The following is an 11,757-nucleotide window of genomic DNA, read 5'->3' as shown; positions in this document are numbered from 1 at the left end:
CAGTCCACTCTGTGAAGTGGTTGGCATTAGAAAGAGCATCTAGCTGTGAAAAACCATGCCAAAACAGATGACTGGAGCCTGGTGCAGCTTTCCAGCTCCTATGGAAAACAGACATTAAATGATGAAGAGGAAGTGGTGGACAACTGAATCTTCATTGTTGAAACCAACAGAGATCCATCCATCCACACACCTCAGTGCTTTCCTTGAGCAATTGTCTTAACTTTATCAACCAGTTGGACATTCACAGACCCAAAACACACACACATACATATATACAACACTCACACCTCCACCTAAAATGTTATTGTTAAAACAGTATGCTATGGCACCCACATAGGTGGCAGACCAAAAAAAGGGAAAATAAGTCGCTAGAAGCATTTTTATTATGACAGAGAATGTTTTGTACTCTGAGAGAACATACATACCTCAAAAAATGGGATAAACCCCAATCTAATTCACTATAAGGTTCGAGACAGATTTTAACTTTTAACAGGAAGAGGGAAAGGAGTGTGTGTGTGTATGTACAGAAGGGTGGCTAATAATTGCAATCATCATCTTCGTTTAACATCCATTTTCCATGTTGACATGAGTTGACCAGTTCGACAGGGTCCAGAAAGCTGTATCAAGCTCCAGTGTCAGCTTTGACAGTTTCTATGGCTGGATGCCCTTTCTAGTGCCAGCCACTTTACAGAATGTAATGGGGGCTTTTTGCATACAACCAACACTAGTGGGGTTACCAAGTAACATGCAAGACAGAAAAAAAGGGAAAGGAAAAACTTCTATTACTAAGTGGAGGGGGGGATTTGAGAGAGGAAGGTGACTTGATACCAGGTGTTAAAAAGGCTCAAGTATGGTAGAGGGACCAACACAGGTGTCTTGCCATAGAGAAGATACACAACTACCCAACATTTTATATAGCGGTGGATGGATGGAAGGAGTTGAGGAAATAAAAGGTGGTGGATTGCCCAAAATCAAGGTACAAAGGGAGCAGAAGAGAGGATACAGACAAGGGATCAAGAGCGAAGTGGAGGAGGAGGATACTTTCATTGTAGGGTAACAAATGGTTAGAGGAGGTAGGGGTAAAAGTGAATGAAGGCATATGATTCAGTAGTTAAAGTGTTGGGCTCACTATCATGAGGTAGTAAGTTCAATTCCCAGAGTGGGCTGTGTGTTGTGTTCTTGAGCAAGACACTTTATTTCACATTGCTCCAGTTTACTCAGCTGTAGAGTTGCAACGTCACTGATGCCAAGCTGTATCAGCCTTTGCCTTTCCCTTGGACAACATCAGTGGTGTGAAGAGTGGAGACTGGTATGCATGGGTGACAAATTACTTTGCCCAGATTATGCCTCGGAAGGGAACTTTCTAGTTGCAATCCCATGGTCATTTACGACCGTAGTGGATCTTTATCCTTACCCTTTAAAGGTGAATGTAGTGAATGATGAACAGGGGGTGGAGGTGCAATTGATGGGAAATATCAATATGGAAAGGGATGAGGTTCTGTGAAATCACTTACCCCTTCAGCAAACGTGATCTCTTTAAATTGTGTTGTTGACTCGGAACTTTCTCCAACAAAGCCACACTGTGAAGAGAAGAAAACAATTTCAGAATAAACAGAGATTAAATTGAGAAAGTAGAAAGAATCCAGAAAGCGAAACTTCAATTTCCAGCTTGAATTATAGGTAGAGTTGGTCAAAGGGATTATCTTTACTTGTAATCCAATTTCAGTTTTAATTCTCTACCACCACCACCATTTTTCTTTCTTTCTTTTTTTTTTGTTGCTTTCAAGGCTGGATCGAAGTCAGTGCTTTAATTTGCAGTTATTACCTTCCTTGATAAGCAGGAGGACCATGTCTTGCTCAAAACATTCCCGTTTTAAACTTGATTTCTATGATCAGATGCCCTTCCTATCACCAACCATTCTACAGAGTACACTGGGTGTATTTTATTCTCTCTATTCTATATTCTCGTTACTCATGTCTCGACCACTTTACAGAATGTAGTGGAAACATTCTATTCCTTCTATCATAGAACCAGCACTAGAGAAGTTCTCATGACTTTGACAGACTAAAGATCTTCTAGACCCTATGTTGCCTCTGCTCTTTCTGACACAACTACTATACAGACTGTACTAGGTATATTTTATCATGGCATTGGCACTAGAAATGTGTCTTCAACAAGATTAAAGAGTGCTCTCGTCTAGATTTTCTCTGCACATTTACAAATCAGTGCACTGGATGTTTTTATCATAGCACCAACACTAGAGATGTAGTCATGACCTCAGCCAGACCAAGGAGTTGTCTTGACTTTACATTGTCTCTGTTCTTCCTAACACCAACCTATTTATAGAGTGTATTTTATCATGGTCCAACATTAAAGAGAGACTGTTCTGTCTTTGGACAAACTAAGAAGTCATCTCAGTTCTTTAGGTTATTTCTGATCCACTGACAGATCACTTTGCGCAAGGTACTGGATACACTTCATCGTGTCACCAGAGTATCTTAGGTGCAAGCTAGGATGTGTGGTGAGTTGTTTGCTTCCCAACCACATGGTTTTTGGGTTCAGTCTCACTAAGTGACACCTTGGATAGGTGTCTTCCACTATAGTCCTGGGTCAATCAAAGCCTTTTGGATAGATTTGGCTGATGGAAACTGAATGAAGTTACATATATATATATATATATATATATATATATAGACAGTATTACAGACAGTAATTCTTCATGGTTGTGAGACAAGAATCCTGAATGCAGAAGACATGTGAAGGCTAGAGAAGAATAAGGCTAGTTTGCTCTGCTGGATGTGTAATGTAAGTGTACATGTGCAAGAGAGTGTTGGTGTATTGAAAGAGAAGTTAGGCATAAGAAGAATAAGATGCAGTGTGCAAGAGAGGAGACTGCTAGCTTAGTCATATGGTGTGGACGGATGCTGACAGCTCCATAAAGAAGTGCTGATCTCTCAAAGTAGATGGAACACGTGGAAGTGGGAGACCCAGAAAGACATGAGACAAAGTACTAAAGGATGACCTCAGGATGCTGAACCTTTTAGGGGAGATGAGAAAGGACCGAGATATCTGGCACTTTGCTGTACTCAAGAAGACCCATCTCCCACAGCAGAGGTGTTAAGATTGCATCCCCTAGTGGAGAGGATTGGCCAGTGCCATGAAAGAAGTCCTGTTATTGACATTAGGAAGGGCATCCAGCCTTAGAAACCAAGCCAAATCAGACAGGAACTTGGTGCAGCTCTGGTCAAACAATCCAACCCATGCCAGCAGGGAAAACATACATTAAAGGATGATAATGTGTGTGTGTGTGTGTGTGTGTGTGTGTGCATTACTGTCTCCTTGCTTTGACATCATGTGATGGTTGTAAATGAGTGTCACTGTTATACAAGCAGTATCCTTCGTTTCGGATCTGTGAAAACATCACCTTACCTGGAAACAGGTGAGAGTTGGCAAAAGAAAGGATATCCAATCATAGAAAATCTGCCTCAAGAAATTACTTCTGAGCCATGCAAAGATGGAAAAGTGGACATTAAAGCCAGGATGATGAAGTTGTCTTGTGCCCTGGAAGGTTAAAGCATCATTCCTACTCAACAGTGTCTCTGTGTCAAGGCAACATAGCGAAATGGAGGTGAGCAGAAGAGAGAGGAGGGGACAGAGAGCATGATGGGTTGCAGTGAGAGGGTGGTATGGATGGAACTAACAGAAGGGTACAGACCAATCAGAGCAGAATGTTTTACTGACCACAATTCATTCACACTGACCCAGGAAGACGTGGGACAAAGTGGTGAGAAAGGATCTTCGGACGCTGGACCTCACAGAGGATATAACAAGGGACAGGGAGTTGTGACTTGCTGTACTTGATCAGACGCATCAAGCTAAGTAAAACTGGTGCCATCCATACATACAGGCCCATCCTTTACAGGTGCTGGAGGCACATAAAATGCACTCATGCCAGTGCTGCATAGGTGCACCCATGCTGGTGGCCTGTAAAAAGTACCCAGCACATTCTGTAAAGTGGTTGGTGTTAGGAAGGGCAACAAGCAATAGAAACCATGCCACAAGAGACAATTGGAGTCTGGACATCTCCCCGATTGGCCAGCATGAGAAACAGACATTAAATAATAATGATGATGATGATGATAAGAGTAGGAAGGGAAGAAACAAAAATGGAGCTGTAACTCACCGTGGGTTGGTAGTCCACTGGTTCAATGCCGCGACACTCAAAAGTTACCATGGAAACAAACTGGTTGTCGTTATCAATGGTGTACTTGCCTAACAACTCTTTGATGATACCTGTAACAACAACAACATCAACACTACAGTTTATTGTCACGGTGGACAGAAAATTACTAGAATATCAAACAGGAAACAACAATTTCAGGTCAAGTGAGGACACAATATTGAAGCCATGAGGTCAAGGTCATTAGTGGAAGGTCACCCTGTGGAACTTTAATACAGATTTCCTAACCCTTTTGGTACCAATCCACCCAAGACTGCCTTTGCTTCTTATTTCTTTACTGCCCTCAAGGGGCTACACAAAGAGGGGACAAACAAGGACAGACAAATGGATTAAGCCGATTACATCGACCCCAGTGCATAACTGGTACTTTACAGAAAAATAATAATAAGTTCTGGGGCTGAGTCATCCAACTAAGAATTCTTCAAGGTGGTGCCCCAGCCTGGTCACAGTCCAATGACTGGAGCAAATAAAAGATAAAAGAAAAGATAAAGTGTCACCATCATACAAACAGCATCCAATTTTCCATGAAAATATATGAAAGGATGGCCAAAGAAAGGGCAGCTGGCCACAGGAAATCCACCTCAATGAACTCCATCTGATCCCATACAAACATGAAAGAGTGGACATTATGATGATAAAAATTTCTGGTTTTACACCTGGAGAAAATATCTAGCAGAGTGGTTGAAAACATCTCTGTCTTAAGTCTCAGGCAGAAACCTTTGGCAGAGGGTACTGCTTAAGACATAAGTCTTGTCCTCTTCTCATAGCAGACCAATTTTATTCCAATTTTGAAATGTCAAGACATCAAATATAACGTCAAAATACAGTTATGTCAACAAGATGTCAAATAAAACCTAAAAGTGTCAGCTGTATCTCAACAAACTCAAATATAATGCCAGAGTGTCAGTTGTCAGCTGTACGTCAACAAGATGTCAAACAAAAATGTCAAAGTGTCAGCAAGATGCTAATTAAGTCTTTTCCTCTTCTTCATGGCAAACCAATTTTATTCCATTTTGAAATGTCGAGATATCAAATATAATGTCAAAGTGTCAGCTGTCATCTGTGTGCCAACAAGATGTCAAACAAAATGTTAGCAAGATGTCAAATATAACGTCAAAGTATCAGCTGTATGTCAACAAGATGTCAAACTAAATGTTAAAGTGTCAGCAAGATGTTAAATATAAAGTCAGTGTCACTTAATGTAAACAAGTTGTCAAATATAACATCAAAGTATTATTAGTGTGTCAAATAAATGACAAAAGTATCAGCTGTGTGTCAACAAGGTGTTAGAAAAAAATGTCAAGAGAAACATTTCCTTACTTATTGAATTTTCCCTGGAACACAGGTGACATTTTAACACCAGGTTGGCTGATCCTCGACCGCCTTTTAATGGTGCACTCTCCTAGGGAGGAGGAAAGGAATACAGAAATGATGTACAAACATCATATGATAAGTCCTACATATGCACATACACACACACACCAACTGCCATGAAACACAAATATATTACGTACACAAAAATGACAATACTAAGCACACACCACATATATATACACACCCACAAATATACATACATCTGCAGTCCATCTCAAAAGACAAGCACTCACCCACAAATCATCAACATACACCTACACATAGTTATATAAACACACACCCAGATATATTCACACACACTCACACAAACAGATACACATGCACCAACTACATCTCTGTTGATTTCAACCCTGAGTACTCAATTTTTCAATCAAATGCTCACTGAATTCAGATCTATGTGGTTGAATATTCCACAGACATGGATACCTTTAACATAATCTTCAAGCAAAATAAGTGGCAACACTGAATCTTTTAATTACAGGTACAATCTATGTGACAGGCTTTCACACAGTTTCCATCTGTACACTTCACTCACACAGATACGGTTAACACGAGGCCATGATAAAGTGCCATGCAGTGAGACTGAACTCATGACCTGGTGATTGCAGAACAAACTTGTGAACCAACCAATTACACTGTACTCACACTTATAAATACACTTACGAATGCATATCATCAAACGCTCACACACACAAAATATATCAGACACCCACCCTCCACACACATATATGCAAAGGAGTGCTGAAAAGTTCCTGGCTTTGGATGAAAGAAAATATAGAAGGATCAATTAATTATAATTGTATGCAACATATTCTCCTCTAAGATTCACAAACTTATATTGCAGCAGTCCTTCGGTTTTTCTAAGCCCTGTAAAAGAACTTAGAAGTTTGGGGGTCCAACCAGGCCTTTTGTGATACCCTTAAAACCAAGAACTTTCCAGCACACCCTCGTACCAGACCCCTACACACACACACAAATATTTCAACATACATGCTCATAACATACATGCATACACTCACAAATATACCTACAAACACAGTCACAAATATACCTAGACTCGCTCACACACACACACAACTATATCTACTTCCTTGTCCACATACATAAATACAAACACTTAAATACAATTATACTGATACACACATACCCATTAATAAATCTACACTCAAAACACATCAACACACACATTCTTTTATCCTTTACTCATTTCAGCCTGCAACTATGCTGGGGCACCACCTTGAAGAATTTTAGTTGAACAAATTGACCCCAGTATGTTTTTTTGTTTTAGCCCAGTATTTATTCTATCAGTAAGTTACAGGGACATAAACACACCAGCACCGGTTATCAAGCAGTGACGGGGTGGGGGGAGACAAACACAAACACACACAACAGGCTTCTTTCTTATGGTTTCCTTCTACCAAATCTATTCGCAAGACTTTGGTCAGGTCAAAGCTTTAGCAGAAGGCTCTTGCCTGAGGTGCCACACAGTGGGACTGAACCCAGAAGCATATTGTTGGGAAGCAAGCTTCTTATCACATACAGTCTCACACACACACACCTTGCCTATCTTTGTGCATGTATATAAGAGATGCTTACTTACCTCCAGACACACATAAACAAACCGATCAGTTGTCTCCCCACAATTGGCACATTTCACCTGAAAAATATTAAAGGTAACTGAGTAACAACAATGACAATGATAGTGGTGATGCTAACAACATGGCTGTAGTTGCTATTTTATTCTTTCATTCTTTTACTCATTTCAATCATTTGACTGCAGCCATGCTGGAGCACCACCTTAAAAGGCTTTTAATTGAAGAAATCCACCCCAAGACTTATTCTTTGTAAGCCTAGTACTTACTTTATTGGTCTCCTTGGCTAATCTGCTAAGTAACAAGAACGTAAACACACCAACATCAGTTTTCAAACGATGGTGGACACACACACACACACACATGCATGCATGCATGCATACATATATACATATACAAGATGGGCTTCTTTCAGTTTCCGTTTACCAAATCCACTCACAAAGCTTTGGTCAGCCCAAGGCTATCATAGAAGACACTTGCCCAAGGTGCCACGCAGTGGGACTGAACTCAAAACCATGTAGTTGGGAAGCAAGTTTCTTACTACACAGCTACACCTGCACCTATGTGAGATGCTTACAGCACGTAGGTTTCCCGAGCGGTCACCTATCTAAGTACCAACTAGGCTTAACTTTGGTTATCAGATGAAAACCAGTTCATTTAACGTGATATGGCTATAGTAACAAAAAAAAAAGGAGACAGCAACAACACTTAGCTGTCATTCCTGAGTGCATATGGCCTGGTATTATGTACCATGTTTTCACTAATTATTTAAGGTGCCTGTGTAGTCGTGAGCAGACATAAGCATCCTTTCAACTGGTACAGCCCTTCACACACAAAAAATTGAGGATGTGGAAAGAGAACAGAGATGTACTAGTACAAGGTTCATTTCATCTGAGAAGACTGGAACAGCATGAAAGTGAGCACCTTGCTCAACAGCACAAGGCGCTAGCCATTGCAGGAATTGAACTCACAATCTCATCATTGTGGGTCTGACATCTCTGACCACTATTCCATGCACCGTCTGTTTTCAATGCTGGCATTGGTTGGACAGTTTGAAAGAAACTAGCAAGCTACAGGGCTACCTCGAGCTCCAATGTCTGCTTTGGTATGGCTTCAACAGCTGGATGCCCTTCCTAATGCCAACCACTTCACAGAATGTACTGGATGTTGTCACTAGTGATGAAACCAAGACCCCTTCACTGAGTGGGGTGTATAGTATTGGTAAGGGTAAAGACCCCCTTCGGTCATAAGATGTAAGGTAAACAAGCTACAGCTTAGGACCTTGTCATCTTTATCATTGTTTTAGCATCCATTTTTCCATGCTTGCATGGGTCAGATGGAATTTGTTGAGGCAGATTTTTTTTTTTGTTTTACAGCAGGATGCTCTTCCTGTCACCAAACTTCACCTGTTTCCAAGTAAGATAATATTTACTCGTTGTCTAAACAGGTTTTAACAGATGAATGAAAACAACGGTCACTGCTTATATAACAGTAACACTCACTCACACACAACTATCACATGATATCAAGACGACACACACACACACATATATAAATACACACAATATCTATATGTATATATATATATATATATATATATATATATATATATATATACATACACACACACAAAGACTTCCATCAGTTTCCATCTACCAAATCCACTCACAAGGTTTTGGTCAGCCCAGGGCTATAGTAGAAGACACTTACCCAAGGTGCCATGCAGTGGGAATGAACCCAAACCATGTTTCTAAAACACATAACTATGTCTTCACCTCAAAATAATGAAAAGGCAATACATCTTTTTACAATTTCTGAGAAACCTTCTGACATAAATCTTTTAAAAATGGGGACCTCCAAGATTTTCCTAAATCTTAAGGTCCCACCAAGTCTAAATCAGGCACTAATTTTACTGTGTTGACTATAAGGATTCAGACTAGACCTGTTTTTACCTCAGTTTTTTGTTCTGTTTTTTTTTTTTGTTATTGACGTTCTTTTGCTGGTTAAGGGCAGGGTCTGAAGATATTGACCTTCAGGTGTTGAAACTGGGTGTCAACAGCTCTATGAATGTAATCAATGTGACAAGACCCTTCAAAGATTAGGGGCTTTGTCACTACTCCTAATGTGAAGAATACTTATCCAATGAAACTAAACTCGTATCATGAATATATGATATCCAGTGATATCATGAATAAACTAGTATATATTAATGTGAAGGACACTTATCCAATGATAATAAACTAGATAAATAGTTTAAGGGGTAACGATGCAATTTAGGATGGAGTAATGCACTCTTCTCTCAAGTGAGAAGGGAAAGTTTTACTTACTTTGATATACCATCGGAAGTTATCTCCCTCAGTACAAATATTAGTTATGTTTTCTAAGGTGGCTTTAAATTGAAGGGCGATTTTCTGCAAAGAAACATGAAACACAATATATATGTATATATTTATATATACTGAAATGAATTGAACTAGTTTTGGCTCACGAGCTGTGGCCATGTTATATATATTAACTGAAATTTATGGAAAAACAAAGGACGAAGATAGGTGTATGAACAAGCAAGTGTATTAGTTTGATGCTCAGGAAAATGAGAAAGTCTTTTACATTTCGAGCCTACGCTCTTCAGCAGAAAGGAATAAGAGAAAATAAACAGAGAGAGAATGAAAAAAACTTGTAGATTTCAGTGGTCCAGGATGGTAAATGTGTATATAAATACATACATTTCACATTAATGCAGACATGTAAGTAATTTATCTATAATTAAATATGATAATATGAATTACTTGCATGTTTTAAGACTACTGAAACAAATTTGCAGTGATATTTTGATGTTTATTGTTAAATAAAGTTCATCATCATATATCTCCATCATTTATATATTTATACATATATATTTATATATATAAATAATAACAACAGGTGGATTGTGATTCACTACAGCTGTTTCAGATATGTTTTTTTATAGATGAACAGAAGTGTTAAGTCATGCAACTTTAGCTGGGATAGCTCTGATTGTAATGGATCTGTGAAAAATGGCATTCCAGCCATGACCATTTTGTCTTGTTCTTTTCTAGAAGTAATGAATTCCTAAGTGAACATTATAAAATAATATAAATTTGCATTATTTTTTTTTTCTTGAAGACGGAAATTTCATTTTTCTTTTTGTCAGGAAGATTTGGTTGCTCTTTCTAGCAACTCGAGTGACCAGGTAAAGGCTCTCTTGTCGCCTCATCTCGTTCCCTTTGTCACCTGTTGTTTAGTCCTGAGTTGGATCTGATTGAACAGATATAATCAAAGACATCCCAACTGTGACCATTCCATCTTTCTTCCCAGACATAATGGACTCTACGTGTATAACACAGAATAGAAGTTTTTCTGTTGTTGAAGATTCATCGTTTTGTCAATGGACCTGGAAGTTGTTGTTTGCAAACAACAGCAGTAATTTTCTTCAGCTGAATACACGTCATTGATTGGTTAAAATTACCCAAATATGACTTTATGAAATAACTTCTAAAATACAAAATTTTGTCAAAAACATTTAAACCTTGCTCTACATGATACATTCTACCAGTATCCGAAGTTTCAAAGTGGTTAAAGAAAATTAATTAAAAAATCTATGCATGAGATGGAATACATTCACCAACCCTACTTTGGAGCTTTCACTATTTAAATACCTGATTCTTTCAACTCCTCACAAGACTTAAGTCAGTCCAAGGCTATAGTAAAAAACACTTGCCCAAGGTGCCACACAGTAAGACTGAACCAAGAAGCTGGTGGTTGGAAAGCAAGCTTCTGCAATGGGTTCATAAAAAATATGAAAATATTTGGGTTTTCTATTGAAGAGGGGAATACCACAAGTAAAGACTCTCCTCTCTGTTATTGTTGCACAGTATACAATTGGCTTTTTTGTCTGTTATTTAGTCCCAGGTCGGCTTTGACCAAATAGGCCCACAGCCCAAACTATTTCAACTGTTTCTTTTTTTTCTTCAGGCTTAATGCATCTACAACTACATTGACCAATGTGTCCTTCCATTTCTTTTTCCGTTTAAATATTGCAAGGTGTTATTTAAGAGAGATTTGAGTGCCATTTTAGTAGGTCGAATGACTCCGTAGCTGTTCCCTCGTAGATTGCACGATGAAAACAAGAGCTCACTCCTTCTGTCAAATTGATATTGTTTTGTTCCGAGTTATTTTTAGTCATCCTCTCTCTCCACGTTTTCAATATTTTCTATGTTAGGCGACAAGCAGACAGAATGGTTAGCACGCTGAGCAAAATATGCTTAGCAGTATTTCGTCCGTTTATATGCTCTCAGTTCAAATTCTACCTGGGTCGACTTTGCCTTTCATTCTTTCAGGGTCGATAAAATAAGTACCAATTGAACACTGGAGTCGAGGCAACCGACTTAGACCCTCCACCGAAATTGCTCGCCTTGTGCCAAAATTTGAAACCTGTATTTTCTGTGTGTATTCTGCCGAAGTTGACTTTGCCTATCATCCTTTCGGAGTCGATGAAATAAATACCAGCTGGTCGATGAAATCCATTTAGT

At 39.0% G+C, this 11,757-nt stretch overlaps 1 protein-coding gene across 1 annotated transcript in view; it reads right to left on the bottom strand.

Annotated features, from left to right (window-relative positions):
* The window catches only part of LOC106883604 (CXXC motif containing zinc binding protein), a 14,576-nt gene that overhangs the window by 2,212 nt on the left and 607 nt on the right, over positions 1 to 11,757 (bottom strand). The window contains exons 2-6 of the mRNA XM_014934690.2: positions 9,535 to 9,618; positions 7,216 to 7,272; positions 5,562 to 5,643; positions 4,185 to 4,294; positions 1,515 to 1,580 (exon numbers count right to left, since the gene is read on the bottom strand). Of these exons, the coding sequence (XP_014790176.1) occupies positions 1,515 to 1,580; positions 4,185 to 4,294; positions 5,562 to 5,643; positions 7,216 to 7,272; positions 9,535 to 9,618 (399 nt within the window). The remainder of the gene's footprint in view (positions 1 to 1,514; positions 1,581 to 4,184; positions 4,295 to 5,561; positions 5,644 to 7,215; positions 7,273 to 9,534; positions 9,619 to 11,757) is intronic.

The sequence above is a fragment of the Octopus bimaculoides genome, chromosome 23 (assembly GCF_001194135.2).
Source record: "Octopus bimaculoides isolate UCB-OBI-ISO-001 chromosome 23, ASM119413v2, whole genome shotgun sequence".
In the NCBI taxonomy this organism is placed as follows: Eukaryota; Metazoa; Mollusca; class Cephalopoda; order Octopoda; family Octopodidae; genus Octopus; species Octopus bimaculoides.
This window is presented reverse-complemented; position numbering and strand designations above follow the sequence as displayed.